Source organism: Acipenser ruthenus, chromosome 1 (assembly GCF_902713425.1).
Source record: "Acipenser ruthenus chromosome 1, fAciRut3.2 maternal haplotype, whole genome shotgun sequence".
NCBI classification, from domain to species: domain Eukaryota; kingdom Metazoa; phylum Chordata; class Actinopteri; order Acipenseriformes; family Acipenseridae; genus Acipenser; species Acipenser ruthenus.
In genome coordinates this window covers 11,165,275-11,186,206 of record NC_081189.1, presented here as the reverse complement: position 1 = coordinate 11,186,206, position 20,932 = coordinate 11,165,275, and the positions used below count along the sequence as shown (strand labels likewise).

The window sequence follows — 20,932 nt, the reverse complement described above, 5'->3', positions numbered from 1 at the left end:
ATGAAATCAAATTTGCTGTTCACAAAAAAATGATTTAGAGAAGGTTTTTATTATTATCATTATTATTATTATTGTAATTTTTTTTTTAAAGCACTTAGTTTTTTTTCTTAGTGTGTCTGGAATCAATAACATGTTGAAACAAAATGAGGGATAACGTCTTCCTGATTCACTTGCAAGTTTCTTATAGCTTTCTGCATGTTTACCTGCATAGTTGTACTGGACATATAGATTATATTGAGAGCTAGGTAGGGTAGGGATGTGGGTAGGGTTGGGTGGGGTAGGGTAGGGATGTGGGTAGGGTTGGGTGGGGTAGGGTAGGGATGTGAGTAGGGTGGGGTATGGTATGGATGTAGGTGGGGTGGGGTGGGGTAGAGTAGGGATGTAGGTAGGGTAGAGATGTAGTAGGTAGAGTTAGGTTAGAGTTGGGTAGCATAGGGATATAGGTAGGGTAGAGTAGGGATGTAGGTATGGTAGGGTGGGGTAGAGTAGGGCTGTAGGTAGGGTAGAGATGTAGTAGATAGAGTTAGGTTAGAGTGGGGTAGGGTGGTGATGTAGGTAGGGTAGAGATGTAGTAGGTAGAGTTAGGTTAGAGTTGGGTAGCATAGGGATATAGGTAGGATAGAGTAGGGATGTAGGTATGGTAGGGTGGGGTAGAGTAGGGATGTAGGTAGGGTAGGGTAGAGTAGGGATGTAAGTAGGGTAGGGTAGAGTAGGGATGTAGGTAGGGTACGGGTAGAGTAGGGCTGTAGGTAGGGTAGGGATGTAGGTAGGTAGGTAGGTAGGTAGGTGCTTGTCCGGTTCCTACTAGCTGCTTGATCTCAAATCTCAAAAGCGATTCAGAATTCCATGTACTGGGACAAGTCAATTCTAACTGCTTTACTGAAACACAGCCCCTAAACAGCAGTGTTTTCAAAATCACAAACAATAATAAAAAAAAAAAACAACCAAATGCATTTGTGTTTGAATTGCAAACCCATGCAAACGATCATTAGATCAGCTTTCTTTCATAAATTGGGAATCAAGGGGTTATAAAGTGAAACAGACAGCAGTATGAATGCAGTGATGTCTGCTGACCTGTAGAGTGGCATTGGTCTTGCTGTTTGAAGCAGTTTCATCCTTAGAAGCTGCTTTCTGCTGCTTTTTGTTCATCCCTGGAACAAACAAGCACACAGTCGTCTTGTTAAACAGGAGATCTGTAGTGATGTTTTTTGAAGGGCTTCTATCAATGGACCTAATATATCTTTTAAACGCAGTTCAGTCTATCAGGAGCACTCAAACTGCAAAATAGAAAACAGTTTCCTTTCCTTAACCCCCCACCCCCCTTCCAAAATTAAAAAAACGGTTACTTTTGATCAATTGTAGATCAGCTTCATATTGGCACGTTATTCCCAAAAGGCAGCGTGTAGACATTACCCTGCAGCATGTTTTATATGTTTTGAAAATTAATACAAAATACAAAAATACAAATTTGATGCGCAGCACGGTTCATTTCTGTGCATGCATTAGTATCTCACGATGTTTTACTTATTCTTCAATACTCGGTGGAGTGCTGCATTATAATACTAACCTGAGTAACCAAAGGAAATGCTTGACATTGGGCTGAGATATATTCCACTACCGTAGATGGCACCATGGAGCTACACAAACAAATTGTAATGTTCCAATTAGTCATTTTCATGTTGATCGTGCACACATTTATCTTACAAATTAATGTACTGTAATGACCAATGCTCTGATAACAGCATTTCAATGTTTCCCTAAGCTCTTTATTTTCCTGCCCCAGTGCTGTACAGCAGGCTTCCTTCCTGTTGAACAGTGGCTGGGATCTCACCTGACTTACACTCACACTCGATCCAGGCCAGAGAAATGTTGTATGTGATCAGGTAGGGTTCCCTATTAGTGTGGGAGAGCTGCAGTCCTAACCATCAAGCATGCTCTAGTGCTGTGGCACGAGAAACAGGGGAGTCTATGTGAAGTGTGACCGACCAAAACATCAACATCAAAACAAGAGGGGACTTTAATTATACTACCTTCTAAAAATATTATGGACCCCATTCACAAAACCTTTAGTACTGTTTTTAGAAAAATGAACAGTAAACTTCTTAACCTCTCTAAAATAGTTGAAATAAGTTTCACCAACTCCAGACTTGATTTACTTTAATGAATTAAAAACATTCATATGTTGCATATTTGGGTATCTCTCTATCTCTTTCACACATGCCAGTACTTCTATACTAATTATTATTTTATTTTCCTGCTTTTCAGCCACAGACTGCTGGGAAAATGTTGTGTAAAATCTGTTTGCTATGGTAATCTGTATGTTATACAACACAGCATGTGTGTATCTCAGCAAGCAAACAGAATAATAATGATGCAAAGATTAAACTCCTTACTTTCATCATTCCTGCTCTTGTCATGTATTGTGTGCTTTGTGACCTTGTCTACTTGCTTGAAGATATTTACTCTGGGAATTCCTTGTCCAGCCCCTTACTGGTACACACTTCAGTGCCGATGCTTATTCTGCACAAATATTAACTGCAGTACCACATTTCAGAATATCACAAATCATCAAAAAAAAAAATGCAATGGGAGCCGTCCCTCCATAACATTACAGGGCTTACTATACAATATAATCGTGTACTTTATAGTTGTTTCATTACCTGCAGCCTTGTATTGGATGCCACAACTAAACCATTCCTCAGGATTGAGTGCCAGTTCTCTATGTGTGAACCACTGAAAAAGCAATAACACCATCCATTATGTTAAATAAAAAACATTCCTAGAATCTTTCATCCATTATAATTAATAATAAATCACATCAATGACAGTACTTCTAATGACCATGCAAGGAGTCATCTAAGAGTGGTGTTATTTAACATGGGAACTATTCAGTGGAAGGACAAAAGCAGAAGCACCTACCATAAGTAGCAACAAATGTTTACCTTGCTAATCTAGCAGTTGTGCCATGCTTTTCCTATGATTATACAATCAATGTACCATGGTTTGCCATGTTTCTTATATTCTTTACTATACCCCTATGGGCTTTACACTGCTTAACTATGTTTTATTACACTTTCCTATGCTTTCATGGTAGTCTTTTATAAGGGATCCCTCATATGAATGACACGTGTTTGCTGCAGGTCTGTATATGCCTGCACTCAGACTGAATCACAACATGTTGGGGTAGAACATGCATGTTCACTTGTTTATCACTCAAATACACAAGTAAGAAGAGCATGTATGTTATGTATTTTGCAAAACAGCACCCAATGTGTTTGTCAAATATTAAATTGGCAGCTCACTGAGATGCAATGCTGACAAGCGATCAGGGTGAATCCAACATGACCCTTCACAGTCAGTAGTCAGCTGTTGGTGGGCAGCTGTATGAGCAGAATGGAAAAGCTGCAACTCCCAGTTGCAAACCAGTTTTGGTAACGATGGGATAGACCTAATCCAGCTGCCCACTGTGGCCCTACAGTATATACACCCTATTGACTGTTATGGTATGTGTTTCCAAATCTTTGTCCAAGCACTGTATATTTCCCAATTCATCATCAGTAACCTTGGAAGGCAGCTGGTCCTTCTATACAAATACATGTTTTATTATTTGTTATACTACATACAGCTATGGCCAAACATTTTGCATCACCTTTTTTTTTATTTTTGTATTTAGTCATTTAGCAGGCGCTTTTATCCAGAGCGACTTACAGAGACCTGGGGATCTCATCTGAATCAAACCTGCTGAATAATGTTACGTTATCATATTGAATTACAAACCGCTTTGGAGTTTTCGAAATCTAACATGAAATACTGTACTACTATTATGGCTTCCGGTAGACTTTTGCAATATCATTTTGTAGTTTCTTTGATTATGTGTTAAATAAAATATCTAAATTATGTTTATGTAGTTTTTTTTTTTTTTTTTTTTTTTTTTAATTAATGTCTCAATCCTATAATTCTAGGTGATGCCATAGCTGTACATATACCATGCTTACACATCTGTGAATGATGGTAATAGTGCAGAAAGCAGTTGATTAATACATGATTAATACAAGTGTGTTAGTTGGACGCAAAGGCATTGCATCACATTGGAAGTTACACCTACTGGAATGCAAAGGTACTTCCAAAGAGTTTTTTGGCAGCTCTGAAGTTGGATTCTTTGGCGGGCGGACTGCTGAGCAGAAGGAACTGGTGTGGGGTGTGCATGAACTTCAGTTGCTGTCAAACAAGAGACTGGGTATGTTAATCTTCTCACTGTTATTTATAGCAGGGCTCTCTTCAAATCACACCACTTGTGACTTCACACTCATACTTATAGCAATTAAAAACACGTGTTTGACTGAAAACCAAATTAGCTGCAACTTTTTCACAGTTACAGCAGGGTGCTGAGATAGCAAAGGGTTCTGTTCCTAATGAAACCTCAGGGAAAACTGAAGTTAAACATGAATATTCATAAGCTTGCCCTGCACTTCTTACTGTTCTAAATATACTGCTAAAAAATAGTCAAGAAAAGACAAGTTGCCTGGAATGAGTTTCAACAAAAGTTAAAACGGTTTATATCTGAGGTTGCTGTTAGCCGTAGGGTCGACTCATTGCTCACTGACATCTGTACCTGCTAAGTTGTTGCTGAGTTTTATGTTTTATGATTGTGTTTTTACTTGTGTTTGATGTTGTGTGTTGTGGCATTGAGAGCCTCTTGCCAGCTCGTCATTGTAAAAGCGAATTTGTTCTCAATGACTCGTCTGGATAAGTAAAGGTTTTGATTGATTGATTGACTGATTGTTTTGGGTTTTTTTTTGCGTGTGGATGTACTGATGATGAATGCATTTTTATGACTTGTTTTCTGGACTGTTATTGAGATTCTACTGAATTGTCAGAGATTCTTCCCTGAGCCTGACTGGCTACGATCCCTGAGCTCTGAGGTTCTGTTATAATATCCTGTCAGTTATTATTGTCCTGCATAACAGTACTTCTAGAAGTGCTCATGATCAGGATTATTTGAAACAACCCCCTCAACCCCACTGGCCCTCCAGCTCACTCAAGGGAGGACTCTGAAGATTCACTACACAGCCTCTCTTTATTATATATGTAAAACCATCACTCAGCATATTTATCCATCATTTTAGAATCCTAAGGTCAAATTAAGACGCCAAGTACAGTAGTTAGTTTCTAATGTTTTCTTCAGTGTACAGATATATTTGCAATGTGTAAAATAATAATAATAATAATAATAATAATAATAATAATAATAATAATACTACAGTGAGATACTTACAAAGCCTGGCTTTGTACAAAACACTGAACTCTTGCTATTAATCACTGATGTGAACTCATGCTGTTTACAAAGTATTAAACTGCACCACATGGTGTCCCCATACAGCCCTGACTGCTCTGAGATCACTGCAAACAGCACGGTGTCCCCATACAGCCCTGACTGCTTTGAAATCACTGCAAACAGCACGGTGTCTCCACACAGCCCTGACTGCTCTGAGATCACTGCAAACAGCACGGTGTCTCCACACAGCCCTGACTGCTCTAAGATCACTGCAAACAGCATAGTGTCCCCACACAGCCCTGACTGCTCTGAGATCACTGCAAACAGCTTGCAGTCCTCAAGGCTCAAACAGAAGTCACACATCATTTATTACCTAGGTATCCAGACTGAACAACTACCTGCCTGAAGAGATCCATCATTCTGTGTGCTTCTACCTGTCCAATAATTTCAATCTAATGCCCTTATGTTCACTGATGCATGTTACTGAAAGGGAATGTAGAGTTTACTTACTCTATTCACTGATAGTTTTACAATGTGGGATCTGTTGCTTGAAATGACCCTGGAGAAGGAAAGGAAATGAAAGGTTGGTTAACTGGAATGTGATCAAAAAGTGATTAAACACACAGACATGTATCTAAGAAAATAAAGATCACATTCAGACACAGAGACATGTATCTAAGAAAATAAAGATCACATTCAAACACACAGACATGTATCTAAGAAAATAAAGATCACATTCAAACACACAGACATGTATCTAAGAAAATAAAGATCACATTCAAACACACAGACATGTATCTAAGAAAATAAAGATCACATTCAAACACACAGACATGTATCTAAGAAAATAAAGATCACATTCAAACACACAGACATGTATCTAAGAAAATAAAGATCACATTCAAACACACAGACATGTATCTAAGAAAATAAAGATCACATTCAAACACACAGACATGTATCTAAGAAAATAAAGATCACATTCAAACACACAGACATGTATCTAAGAAAATAAAGATCACATTCAAACACACAGACATGTATCTAAGAAAATAAAGATCACATTCATAGTTCTTTGTTATAACCACCCCCTCCCAAAAAAAACTACAGCAGTGTGCACATGTATTAGAACACCCCATTGCTTCTGTAGTTCAGCAGTGTGCACATGTATTAGAACACCCCATTGCTTCTGTAGTTCAGCAGTGTGCACATGTATTAGAACACCCCATTGCTTCTGTAGTTCAGCAGTGTGCACATGTATTAGAACACCCCATTGCTTCTGTAGTTCAGCAGTGTGCACATGTATTAGAACACCCCATTGCTTCTGTAGTTCAGCAGTGTGCACATGTATTAGAACACCCCATTGCTTCTGTAGTTCAGCAGTGTGCACATGTATTAGAACACCCCATTGCTTCTGTAGTTCAGCAGTGTGCACATGTATTAGAACACCCCATTGCTTCTGTAGTTTAGATTTGTTGTATAGATGATGAAATCAAACCAAACCATTGTCACAGAAAATTGTCAAATGTAATCTAATGTAATTATTTACTTTAGTACACCACACATGCAATTCATTTCAAATAGTAAGAGAAAAGGAACACCCAGCCACACATGGTTAAATGCATGAGACTTTTTAGAAGTTGTTTAAGATGCCTAATTAAAGCACGAAGCGGTCTAACATTTTCACACGAGTGCCTTTTGTTTCTATAGCACTGATTACTGACTGAAAATGTGCATTTTCACACCCTGAGGTTTTCATTCAGGTAGGTATATAAATGACATATCTTGAGGAGTTCTAATTCATGTGCACACTACTGTATATAAAATAACCTTTTTAATTTAAAATGTCCCAAATTACCCACAAACCAAGCAGAAGCACTGATCTTCCTGTTTGCATGATTCTCCTGTTACACATGTCATGAGATCGCCATATTTATTAGTTTAAACCTATCAGTACACTGTCCATACAGGCTGTGAGCGCGGAGGAGAAGGGCCATCACATCTACCCAGGATGAAGACACCTAGTCACTGTATTGAGCTGTACATTACCATTGTAAATGTGATATCACATCTACCCAGGATGAAGACACCTAGTCACTGTATTGAGCTGTACATTACCATTGTAAATGTGATATCACATCTACCCAGGATGAAGAAACCTAGTCACTGTATTGAGCTGTACATTACCATTGTAAAAGTGGATGAGCCAAGGGATCGTGCTTGTCCATCTGCCTCTTGATTTCCAGGTAAGGTGCCTGTAGAAATGGGAGATAAACAGTTTTCTCCTTCTGTTAAGAAAAAAATGGCTTGTGTCAAAATTGTTTACAGCTAAGCATTTGTACAACATAAAAAGCACACTTTCTCCTCCTTTGCAGTAATACTAAAAGGTATCTGTGTTATGGTAATATTTTTCTGGGAAGGGGTTGCACTTTCAGTATTGTAAGACCTTATGCATTCTTATACATTATTTTTATATATTGTAAAAATAATAATCAATGGATGTTCAAATGTGTAATGTGATCATACCAATATTTTGAGACATTTAAGACATTTCTTCACTGTCTTAAGAGAGGTGTCTTTATTTTGTGCCAATGGTAAGAGGTCTTGTGATAAATACATTGTTCTAATTAAAGGTTGTAATAGTTTGACCTAAAAAGGCAGGTTTAAAATATAGAAGAACAAGGAAGCTACAATGGTTTCATCTGAGGGTTCTTTTCCAACAGCCTACTTCAGAAAACAACAGTAACACCTATTCAGTACATGTATAAATCACATTTTAGAAATAATTTCTTACAATTTAATTTACCTAGGTCATTTCTCAGATAAATGTAATGTATAAAAATAATTGGACATGCCAAATTGGGAGAAAATAATAAAATAATTGTCGATTACTAAATAAAAAATAAATAAATAAATAAATAATTTCTTACAACAGAATTTACCTGGGTCATTTCTCTGATAGATGTTAGGCTATCCAGTGCTCTCATCACTCGTTCATAGTCCTTTTTCTGGTGTGAAAAGAAAAAGAAACACACTGTACCGAAATACCTTTTTAACAATACATGCATTGTGATGCAGACCCAGATGAAGAAATAAGAGAAGCAAAAAGCATGTCAAATAATTATAACATCATAACTGAAGTCAGCTGACCCGCACTTCAGAAAGTGGTGCCTGACACAAGGATACCATACCCGCGGGTTAAAGGCCAGTGCCTGGGAATCATTAGGATCAACCACTGAAGGATATGGCTCAAAAATAACAACTTTCCTTGGGGACTCCAGTGCTGATCGGCACATAGAAACCAGCAAATCCACAACCTGCAAAACAAATACAGAAATAAAGCGAGGATGCAGAACTCGCTCAATAAGGGGTCTGTTTTTAATCCCAATTACACTGGTGCAAGCCTATTATTGGAAGTACAGATTCTCTGTAGTTATAAGTCTAACAGATTCAACACCATGCTTTAGTACATCAGGATACAAAACGTGTTGCCACTAGGTGTGAAATGTAAAATCCTACAGTAGTTCATGTTTGCCATCCTTTACTGTAATCGTAGAATAAAAACAACTTTAGAAAAAGTCCATTAATGTTCAATAACATGCTTTTGAATCTTCCGTCCAGAGCACAACTATGTAATGCCTCATGAATACATGTTTACTTAAATGCCATAACCATGATAAAAGCATAGCAAAGTGCTTTAATGCATTATGAAAACATGTTACAAAAAACAGGCCAGCATGGTACATGCATGGGGAAACAATGGAGAGCTTACCATGCACATTTACCAGGGTACTCCTATTTGGATAATTACATTCTTCATGATAAATATTGTTATTGATTTGTAAAGTGTATGCCTAGGATGTAACCCCCACCCCCACCTATCTAACAGTTTTGAATTTCTGATGCACCTGGGCTCCAGTAGCGATTTCATCTGCAGCTTCGTTCATTACTCCCAGTGTCTGGAAAGCAAAGACACACAGCTCCCGCTCACACACTGTGGGCTGCACAAAAGGAAAGAAAGAGAGCTAAGAGAGCTGCCTTAATAAACCTCCTGGATCTCCCCACTCAAATCGTTTTAAAGTCAAACTAGTATTCTACTGTGTGGATTAGCAACATATCAACCACAGAGCAGATAACAATGGAAGCACATAGCACTAACAATACAGAGACAACAACAGCACTAACAAACATTGAAAATGGAAAGCTGAACATGGTAACAATGCAAATTCTTGAGCAGTGTGTCGACTTGTTGATTTCAATCTAGAAAGTGTTGTGTTATTTACATGGTACAATAGCACATTCAATCTACACAGCACTGGCTTTAATAACCACACAACACCTAGACAATGTGCAACGGTTCCTAGAGACGATTCATGAGGAAAGTAATATATAAAACGGCTCATCAACCTCCAATTGTCATACAACATTAGCTCAGTTGTAAGCTAAAATGAATCAAATTCTGCTCCTATAACAAAGAGTAGGTAAAAGACTTAATGATAAGAATCATTTCTCCAATCTTTACACGTCACATCCCATAATATCTAAGTTCATACATTTAAAAAAGAAAAGTCATTTTGTTATAAACAGGGATTGATGCAAACTGGAGCCCTTAGGGTAGCTGTAGAGCTGGTGCTCACACAATCACCAGACCAAGCCATTTCCAGCTGCTTGACACTTTTTCACTGTAAGCTCTATACAGTCCTTTTGGAATTGCAATGCTTTTTTACAACATCAAATAGTTTAAGAGATCTGCTTCCTTCTTGGGGGTGATCTCCACAGCAGTACGGTACCCGGGTTCTGGTTTTCGGCACAAGTAACGGAAAACAGAGAAACTGCAGTAATTGTTTTGTGTTACTTAAACAGGGATGTTGGTGGGTTGTTAGGAGAATGTTGTCTTATTTTGTGATTTGACTGACCCCATTCATGTTCATCATAAAGAACAAGGGTGGTGGCAGCAGTCCATGCGATAGACTTTGGGGTACTTTGTCCTCAAAGGGTAAGCCGCTTCAACTGTGAGTGTATTTTGTACACCTTTTTATAGTGGTTACTATCATGCAGAGTAGTTCTGTCACTACGATATTGATTTTTAATTTTTAATTTTTTTTTTTTATTAGTAGCAGATTCCCGCTGGCATTATTTTTGTAGGTTTATAGAAACCATGATGAGATGAACTTTCAACCACCTTTTTCAGGAACTGTAACTAGGATTGTTCAGGCTTGGGTAATTATCTGATACAGGAAATTCAGTTGTCGGTTGTCCTCAAGTTAAATTTCAAACTGACAATATAAAAATTCAAATTAAAACAAGCCTGTCGAAGACTGTCTGATCTCCACTTGCATATATTGAATCAACCGCCATTTCTGTCCTGCATCTTTCAGTTGAGGCTTTTGATGGATTTTGAAGTGCTATGAAGTAATTGTAAATATAAGCTCATTACATTTCAGATTTCCCAGAGGAGGAGTTGTTTGCATTACTACACTGTGCAGATATATAAGCAATATTATTCATTTCTGCAGAACAGCATCTTGTGCAATTAATCTTGGTCCAGTACTCCCAGGGCCAGGGAGGATAATTGAAACCAAGATTCATCTTGGTCCAATACTCCCAGGGCCAGCAAAGAGAATTGAAACCAAGATTAATCTTGGTTCAGTACTCCCAGAGCCAGGGAGGATAATTGAAACCAAGATTCATCTTGGTCCAGTACTCCCAGGGCCAGGGAAGAGAATTGAAACCAAGATTCATCTTGGTCCAGTTCTCCCAGGGCCAGCAAAGAGAATTGAAAACAAGATTAATCTTGGTCCAATAGTCCCAGGGCCATCAAAGAGAATTGAAACCAAGATTCATCTTGGTCCAGTACTCCCAGGGCCAGCAAAGAGAATTGAAACTAAGATTCATCTTGGTCCAATACTCCCAGGGCCAGCAAAGAGAATTGAAAACAAGATTAATCTTGGTCCAATAGTCCCAGGGCCATCAAAGAGAATTGAAACCAAGATTAATCTTGGTCCAGTTCTCCCCCAGGGCCAGCAAAGAGAATTGAAAACAAGATTAATCTTGGTCCAATAGTCCCAGGGCCATCAAAGAGAATTGAAACCAAGATTCATCTTGGTCCAGTTCTCCCCCAGGGCCAGCAAAGAGAATTGAAACCAAGATTAATCTTGGTCCAGTACTCCCAGGGCCAGCAAAGAGAATTGAAACTAAGATTCATCTTGGTCCAATACTCCCAGGGCCAGCAAAGAGAATTGAAAACAAGATTAATCTTGGTCCAATAGTCCCAGGGCCATCAAAGAGAATTGAAACCAAGATTCATCTTGGTCCAGTTCACCCCCAGGGCCAGGGAAGAGAATTGAAACTAAGATTCATCTTGGTCCAGTTCTCCCGGGGGAGGGGGGGGGGGGGCGTGGGGGGTGGTTTCTGCGAATCGAGCCCAAGGCAAATGTCCTATATTCGGTAAAAAGAATGCAGGTGCTCGGCACAACGTAAATAAACTGGAATTATTTCTGCTATTGATTTCTGCATAAAAAACTCAAATAAAAACCTAATGCATTACAAGGGTCAGCTGTTGCCAGGGTTTAAAAAATGCATACATTGGTTTGCAAGGTGTGTGTTCAGAGTTGCTGGTGCAGACATTAATATGTGTGATCTCTCTGTGTGCAATCATAATCCTGAAATGCATTTACACTTCCCAGTATTATGTTAGTAAAATATACAGCACAGAAGAGGAAGGCTCATCTCATATAAGGAGTGAATATGGTACTAATGCAAATCCTTCAGCAGTGGACAGGCTGTTTGATGATAGCTCTGTGCTGAAACTGCGCTTCAGGTAAAGAGGGATGTAATTCATTTAGTTTCAAGTTAAGTGTGTGAATTACCAATTAGTGCTTAAAAGAGCGATTGCTTGGCTACTTTAATAGCCACAGTATAAATCTGGAGCGAGAGGAGAGACATGGTTATTCAAAGTGTTGTAGAGTATTTAGAGCTCGAAGGGCTTGGTAACGAAAGCTCAGTCCATCTGTTTGACAAACCCTGAGCTGGATGTTATACTTTGGTCAGAGAAAGACATTTCTGTTTGCTTTTCTTTTGTGTTTCAAAATATTTTCATTGATTTTGACTCTGGCAATAAAAATGCACAAAACAGCGCTTGAACCTAAAACCACTTGTATCCCAGCTGACCCTGTGAAAACACAAAACCACACCCGATTACACTGGCCTTCCACAGGGACATATTTCAAAGGTAGAATTTACTGGATATGCATAATTGATATCTCCTATTTTTGCTTCTCTTTCTGTTTGGCAAGAAAGCACACAGTTCTAATCTGATATCCATTCTATTATGAACTGAACTTTAAATCAGTTTGTTTTATTCTGTTTCATGAAACAGTCTACATTTCTGAAGGCATCTACTATAGGATACAGACTGCTACACTCAGATGTTTGAGACCACCTGGGATGTGAATACTGTATGCATGCAGCGGCTGTGTACTGCACAGGCTCTGCAAATCAAAGTCTACACAATGATGAGCACAAGGCTGGAGCACAGTGTCGCTGGCATACGTCTGGCATTTAAAAAAGATATTTTTGGATCTTATTCAAGTGATGTCTTGCTGTGTTATTGTCTAAAAGAGTGTCATGTTTTTGGATTAAGCTGTATTCTGCATTACTTTGCTGTTCACTGCAGTATGAGACTATCAAAAGAGCAGGAACATTTGAAATGTACAGTTCAGTTACCAAATGAATGACATATTGCAAATGAACACGATTTATATTATGCTGCATCAGAATTAAAAGCAGTCAACATGGTCTTTGTTTATAACTAAATAAATTTAAAAACATGAAAAAAAAACTAGCTACTGTTTATATATAAATATCTGAAAATGAAACTTTTTAGATGCAACTAACATTGGAAAAGAACCACATGTCATAGGTTCCTCTTTTTTCTAGCACCAGTCCAGCAAAAAAACAAAAACAAGCACTGTCTTTTTGCTTCTGCATTGGAGATATGCGTTTCTGTATTTGCTTCTGCATTGGGGATGTGCGTTTCTGTATTTGCTTCTGCATTGGGGATGTGCGTTTCTGTATTTGCTTCTGCATTGAGGATGTGCGTTTCTGTATTTGCTTCTGCTTTGGGGATGTGCGTTTCTGTATTTGCTTCTGCATTGGGGATGTGCGTTTCTGTATTTGCTTCTGCATTGAGGATGTGCGTTTCTGTATTTGCTTCTGCTTTGGGGATGTGCGTTTCTGTATTTGCTTCTGCATTGGGGATGTGCGTTTCTGTATTTGCTTCTGCATTGGGGATGTGCGTTTCTGTATTTGCTTCTGCATTGAGGATGTGCGTTTCTGTATTTGCTTCTGCATTGAGGATGTGCGTTTCTGTATTTGCTTCTGCACTGGGGATGTGCATTTCTGTTTTTGCCGCTTTTCTCCAAGATATAGAGCCAGCAATCAAAGATTTTTATAAATTGTAGAATAATGTTATATAATACAGGTTGTGTGTGGAGGCAATTGTGATAGCTTTAGACAGGTATACCCTTACAAAGTACAAACACTTAAAGATGCCACCTGCTGGATATTTAATACATTTCAGCTCAATTTCTGAAATTAATTCATCCAATTACTGACCTTAATCTCAGAAGCAGATGGTATTGGCCGAGGGTAGTAAATTGCCGTAAAAAATATCCGTAACATGCCAACTACTTGATAGGTAGTTCATCATGTCCCTAACTAACAATGTATTATTGGTTGCTACTGTCAGTCCTGACTGTCATGAATTAGGCAATGCATTTACACTAGATGAGAACATTCACGTTCATCCTCCACTGCATGTACTAAAAAGTCATGTATACACTGCATGTATTAAATGAAACGCACAATCTAAACAATGTGGCCACTTACTCTCAGCATTGGTCCATTCTGAAACACATGGGGCTCATCGCAAACCACACAGTATTCATTCAGAACAGGAATCCTCTGCTCAGCATAGTCCATAGTCTAAAGAAACAACACATTGAAAAATATCACAATTAAACAAAGTTTAATGTTTAAGAGAACGTTGTTTGAGAAAATCGACTGCATTTACCTGGACAAGAAAGCCGCGATCCCTGACCGGGATTGACTTGGCCCCATAGTTTGGCTGCCAATGGGAGAGAAAAACATGTTACATGAACAGCACAGCTACTCTCCTACTAGTGCTGATACCAAGTGACAAACCAGTTCCACTGGTAATACCGTGCAGTGTTACTCATACCGCCCTTTCACATGGAACGCAGGAAACTATTAGCTAGCTGTCTAAACTTAAAGTAAGCTCCTGCATGCTACACAGAAGCCATGCCTAACTGTTCAGTTGTTAATGCACCTTGAAAACAATCCCTATCTAATAATTACTTCAGGGCAGCAGAGGAAGGCTCATCTGATATATAAGGAGTGAATATGGTACTAATGCAAATTCTTCTGCACTGGGAAAGCTGTTTGATGATACCTCTGAATAGTTGTTTTTGAATATGCTAACTGTCAATAGCAATTAAACTGTTTTCATTTAAAAAAAACTGATTATAGTCTGAATGAAACACACATGCCACTATCACTGTCTATCACTGATGTGTGAAACTCCTCACTAGCCTCTCAGTGAGATGCAACACCACATGTAAAAACTGAATATTTTGAATATAGAATATAGAAGAGGGCTAACAGTCCCAGCACTATGTGAGTACTTACACTGGGCTGGGAGGACAGAGCCGGTGCTAGCATGCCAATAAGCCCTGAGGTAAGAGAGAGTCGCCTGCCCTCAGGAGCAGGCTCTTTGAAGAGCTCAGTCTTGCCCACTTTGGTGCTGCTCGAGTAGGACCTGCTCAGCATCTTCTGGTGCTTCAGTCCATCCAGCTCCTCTGTCCTGAGAGTGCTGGAGCAAGATCTACTCAAGAGCCTGTGGGGTTTCAGGGAGCTGCTGTGCTCACATCGAGGGTCTCCAGAACACGACCTGGATAGAAGTTTATGAGGCTTCAAAGAGGCACAATCGTCCTGCTTTACCGAAGCAGAACAAGTCCGAGTCAGAAGCTTGTGGGGTTTCAAGGCTGCTGTCTGCTCAGCCCTTGGGTCGCTGGATAAAGAGTGTCCCAGAGGTTTATGGGACTTGTTGACGCATCCATCCTCAGCCTTGACCGTACTTGAGCAAGTTCTCCGCAGTAACTTGTGGGACTTTGGCACTCCGTCTTGCTCTGGCTTCAGTTTGGATTTGCTCTTACCACATTCAGGAGGGGGGTAACTGGGAGATCTGCAATTCCATAGGGTGTGATGGGAATCAACAGGGAATGAATTCAACATGAGGGTTTAGCATGTCTAACAGTATAATCTCTTCAGTATAACCAGTGATAATATTTAGCAAATGTATCGTATGTCAACAATGTTGAATAAATCAAGTTCAGTTTTGTACAATACTGTATATAAACTCCTCTGTGTCTGTCGACTGCATCCCTTCCATGCTTTTCACTTATGTGCACTCTTCTTTATCACAAAGCAAACTGTATTCAGTTTGTAGTACAGGTTTTCCTACTGCCTTGACAAAATGTAAAAGGATGTAAAACAAATACATAGTTTTTTTTATTTTTTTATTGTATAAAACCTTTGACAATGATATACTACCCAGGCTAGAACATAGCTGGACATTGCAGTAATTTCAAGCATTTTTACAGCTATGGACAAAGGTTTTGCAGCATCCTATATATATAATTAACTAATTTTGCTTCAGAAAGTCAAATGAAACCTGCCGAACAATGTTACGTTAACATATTGAATTACATACCGCTTTGTAGTTTTCCATATACTTAACAAAAAACTGACAAAAATTGAAAAAAAAAATTGAACATGAAATACTGTACTGCTATTATGGCTTCTGGTAGACTTGCAATATCATTTTGAAGTTTCTTTGATTACATGATGTTAAATAAAAGATCTAAATTATGTTTGTGTATTTTATTTTTTATTAACGTCTCAATCCTAAAATTCTTTGTGAGCCAAACGTTTGGCCAGAGCTGTATTAACTATGACAACCACCAGGGGGAGAAAGGAACTTTGCAGGGCAGATTGGGGTGTGAGAAAAGGCTTTGGGTGGCTTTGTTGGTAGTTAATTTGGGGTTCAGGTTACCGCTTGCTTTTCTCCTATTTGTTTCTCGTTTCTTATTCATGTACCATCTGAATCAGGGTTGTGATGTCTGATACAAACCATGCAGTTCAAGTTGTGTGACACAAGCCTTGTGTTATTTTGTTGTTGTTATTTTAGTTTTTATTACTTTGTTTTTTGGAAGCCTGCTACAAAACTATGTTTTATGGAAGTACTTTGTTTCTCTCCGCATTCAGTTTCTGTGTTACAGGTAATAAGCTGACACTACATAGAATACAAGGCTATTACCTGTATCACAGGGAGGAACGTTATAGTGTTGTGGCTAGGGTTGCCACCTGTCCCTATTTTCCCTGCGGCAATAGACACACAATATGAATGGGTTGTCAATACTGTAGTAGTGATATTATCAGTGCTTCCTATGGGATGAATAGAGGATTTCTAAAGAGAGTTTACACTTCTAACAGCCCCCTTCTGATCGGAGGTCCTGTTGTTTTGTACCTCAGAGGTGGGACCGTAGTTGTGGCAGGGACTGGCTTCACTTCAAGGTGTTAAAGATCAACAGTAAAATAAAGAGGGGGTTGTGAGCGTACTACTCCTTTAGAGATATATTTTGAAATGCAAGGCATATATCGAAGGTAAATTGTTTCGTGCTAGTTTTATACTGAAAAAAAAACCTGCTTTCCACACAGAAGGTATAAATAACAGTAGATCTGTACGCACCTTTCAATCTTGAGGTAGAATTGAATGCAATAAAAGTTGCAGCTGTAGTTCTGGTAGCAATGTTATTGCATGAAATGTGTAGTTAAACTCATTTGAAGCATTTCACCTGGTTTTATTACCTGCGGAGTGTAGAAAAGATGTGCAGGGGAGATCTCACTTTCTTATCTGTCACTTTTTTGCTGTGAGGGCAATTACACTTTTCTTTACTCTGATGCTTCCACTGCTGTGTAACAAATGTCTGCATGATCCTTAAAAAAAAAAAAACAGAAATTGTAATTTTTGTTTTTTACATAGCAAGAGTACTTTTACCAGAATAGATGGCCTGCTTCATTCGGCTCCCACTGGTTTATAATAGTCCCTTTTCTTACAGCAATTCTGTTTTATACTTTAATTCTGCATACAGGGAGAGTTCAATACAACTCATTGTTGCTTCCTGGTACCTAATAACTTCCTGTGCTGTGTATGTCATTTTCTGTCCAATGGTGTGACTTGAACCAGAGCATGTGACTACAGCACAGAAGGTGACCTCATACCAGGTAGTGTATTATCAGCAACACTGTACTGCTCTGTAGTCATGATGGACCAGACAGCCCTTTGCCAGGGGCTGACAAGAGGTGCACGACTGCAGAACAATACATACCAATGCAGGCTTCCTGGTTGTGCTTCTTACGGTTTCTCAGATTACTCAACAGTTCACAAATAGACCCGGCACACACAAATGACTGCTTTGTATTTATAAATATAATTAATTAAACATACTTTTTCAACTGATGTCCCAGACCAAATCGTTCTTTCGTGGAAACTTGGAATACATCGACTGTTGGAACTGCAAAAGAAAATGACACAAACATTGGTATCCGATGCATAATAATCAACAAGTACAGAGAAATATAATCGACAAACCCAGGACTGGAAGACCCGAAAAGCTGTCTAACAAGGATGAGCAATACTTGAAGATAATATCCTTAAGAAATAGAAAGAACACAAGCGTTGACTTGACAACAAAACTGGCAGAAGGCACAGGTGTCATTGTCCATCAAAGACAGTATGAAGGTTACTCTTGAAATCAGGACTTAAAGGATGTGTTGCAGTAAGAATATCTCTGCTAAGAAAGGGGAACAAGACTAAAAAGCTCAAATATGCACAAGAACACAGAAATTGGACTATGGAGCAATGGTCAAAAGTGCTTTGGACTGCTGATGGATGGACAACGACACCTGTGCCTTCTGCAAGTTCTGTTGTCAATTCAACGCTTGTCTTCTTTTATGGTCTATGGTATCTTTTATGGTATATGGTATTTACAGCATAAGCAACCAACAAGCTAAGAATGGATGATTCTCTAACCTGGCCCATGTAAATACTGGGTTAGTGAGCAATGCAATCGCACTATTACAGGCTCTCTCCGGATCACATCCCACGCAACAGCGATTTCTTCCTGTTGAAACAATTAGAAACATGGGAGTACGAAAAAGCAGGTGCTACAAAAAAAAAAAACATCCATTAAAACTTAAACATTGGAAAAGAGATTCGTTAACACTTAAAAACATTGGAAAAAGAGTTAAATGTTTGTTATAGAAAAGACTATATTATGTTTAAGTGGCATGATGTAGGCTACTCCATTTGTCAGCATGTAAATATCTATTTTTTAAATAAACAAATATAAACTATGTTTTATTAAATTAAACATCCCTAGGTTACATACTGCACAGTTTGGATCAGTTAAGTGGGAAATTTCACCAGACATCTATCTGTGACACTAAGGGAATCGCAACTTGTTTTATTAGAGAGGTGAAAACCAAATACTTACATCCAGGAAGCTGACATCGATGTGTAAATCAATGTCTACGTCGTCTATTGCACCGTATTCCCTAGAAAATCAAAGCGGCAAATTAAACAAAAAAAACAATGAACTTAAAGGGTAGTTTCGGGTTTTCCAGGGTCCCAATAACACCAGTCAACAGTGATATTAACAGATATTTTTCTCAGTTATAAAAAAAAGAAACAGCATTCCATTTTGAAACTAAGGGAAGAAAACCACAGTGTGTCTGAGATACCTCACAATTGTGTACCTTTAAAATGACTTTAAACAAAGATCCGTGCCCATCCTTTTCCAATTGATTTGAAAGCACCCGGTTTTAGTGGCAGTGGCTTTTGTAAGGGCCTCGAGCAGTTGAATATACCGCAACAGATACAATGTACCCTTACGTTGTCTATTTTGTAAACACTCAACGCAAGTGACTAGTAATGTATATAATATTCATGCATGTGCTGCTCTTTATGGTATTGCACTATTTAAAAGATAAATCAAAAGACAAGACTATACCAAAAGCTTTGATAAGTGTTATGATATTTAAAGGATAATTAAGCAGTGTTTTATAGAGATTCCATCTGGTTCACAACCGTGTATTGCTAGCAATACAGAACAGTAACTTGATGCTTTGTATCTGTTCACTAGATTGTGCTGGCTATTACTTTTAAAGAAGGCACTGTGGCTAATCTATCCTGGATTATACTGTATATGTCTGACAGGAACCATAATAGAAGAGGATCCCTTAAACTCAGCTTCAAGCACCTCAACATAGAAAAGATTAAAAAGTAAACAACGTGGGGAATTGGAATAAGAAGCAGACTGAACGGTTGCAAACATCAGATAAAAAAAGGTAACGGGACAAGAAAGAAATGCTACGGATGATTTATTGATTTGTGGAATGCATCCATTTACTGCACCTTCAGTCTGCTTTAATAAAAAGTGTTTTTCCTCATTTGAGGTTAAGTGAATAGGTGAGCAAATGGGATAAAACTGACACTTTAATTAAAACCTAATGAACCAGAAAGTGCTAATAAAAATCATAAAAGGGAGGACACAGAACACTAGAATTGCTTCTATGAATATGTAAGAAAGGAATGTGAATGCCTCAACACCATAAGAATTGTCACTTTGTTAACATTACATATCCTAGCTACCTGCTTTTTTGCTACTTAATATTGTGAACAGTCCAGGTGCCTATTTGCAGATACTAATACCCAAGTTACTGTCCATGAACTGCACATGAAAAGCAGATAACCCATAATATTCTTACACCCTAGCCAAAAAAAAGCTGCAGGAGCCTGAATCAAATTTCCATGACCTTGATCGACATTCTGAAAAGGGCTGGAACGGCTGGCTTTGTTAGGAAAGGTCTGGTCTTCTACAACCTGCATTCATCATTTAATGTAAAGGCTGGTAAGACAGACACAATGAAGGCTGTTCATCCATCTCTGTGATATACACTATGAGAAAAAGCAGGTTATCATGTGCTCCATCCTCCTCTATTGGAGTCCCAGCTAAGAATGCTGCTGCTGCTGAAGTCCGGGGCATTTTATAACAGCATGGTGAAGGCTTAACCCTTACATTTCCTCTACAGTAGACTCTGCAGTGTCCGCTTTCCAATAATCAGCAAGGGACGCGCTGTGTCACATCAGTCTAGTCACAGGCTAAAGCTGAGAAGTGAGGAGCGAGGCTCACTGGTGTGAGTTTCTTTATGAATGAAGCAGAGACGGGACAGCAAGAGACACGCTGTGTCATGTCAGTCTAGTCACAGGCTAAAGCTGACAATTTAGTTGTGGATTTAGTTCCCTGGATGAAAAGCGAATGTGTCATTTCCTCATTAACTTTTTTTCTGTCCCACACAATTGGAATAAACTTCACTTCACACAGAGATAGAATTAGTGGGTCGGTTATTATCACGCTCTGCTGAATATCAAAGTTATCAGCCATGCAGAGGATTTTCACCCCACTGATTATCGTGTATATTGACCCTTTCTTTATAGTATACAGTGTATATCAT

At 38.7% G+C, this 20,932-nt stretch overlaps 1 protein-coding gene across 2 annotated transcripts in view; it reads right to left on the bottom strand.

Moving 5' to 3' along the window:
* The window catches only part of LOC117403485 (protein mono-ADP-ribosyltransferase PARP8-like), a 58,447-nt gene that overhangs the window by 4,324 nt on the left and 33,191 nt on the right, over positions 1–20,932 (bottom strand). The window contains exons 8-23 of one of the 2 annotated variants that reach the window (XM_034925397.2): positions 18,913–18,973; positions 18,450–18,540; positions 17,865–17,931; positions 17,225–17,353; positions 14,984–15,539; positions 14,349–14,402; positions 14,165–14,260; positions 9,184–9,276; positions 8,467–8,592; positions 8,218–8,283; positions 7,463–7,563; positions 5,786–5,834; positions 4,106–4,218; positions 2,661–2,733; positions 1,568–1,637; positions 1,075–1,151 (exon numbers count right to left, since the gene is read on the bottom strand). In XM_034925397.2, coding sequence (XP_034781288.1) covers positions 1,075–1,151; positions 1,568–1,637; positions 2,661–2,733; positions 4,106–4,218; positions 5,786–5,834; positions 7,463–7,563; positions 8,218–8,283; positions 8,467–8,592; positions 9,184–9,276; positions 14,165–14,260; positions 14,349–14,402; positions 14,984–15,539; positions 17,225–17,353; positions 17,865–17,931; positions 18,450–18,540; positions 18,913–18,973 — 1,822 coding nt within the window. The remainder of the gene's footprint in view (positions 1–1,074; positions 1,152–1,567; positions 1,638–2,660; positions 2,734–4,105; positions 4,219–5,785; positions 5,835–7,462; positions 7,564–8,217; positions 8,284–8,466; positions 8,593–9,183; positions 9,277–14,164; positions 14,261–14,348; positions 14,403–14,983; positions 15,540–17,224; positions 17,354–17,864; positions 17,932–18,449; positions 18,541–18,912; positions 18,974–20,932) is intronic. The other variant, XM_034925401.2, reaches the window with a different exon arrangement.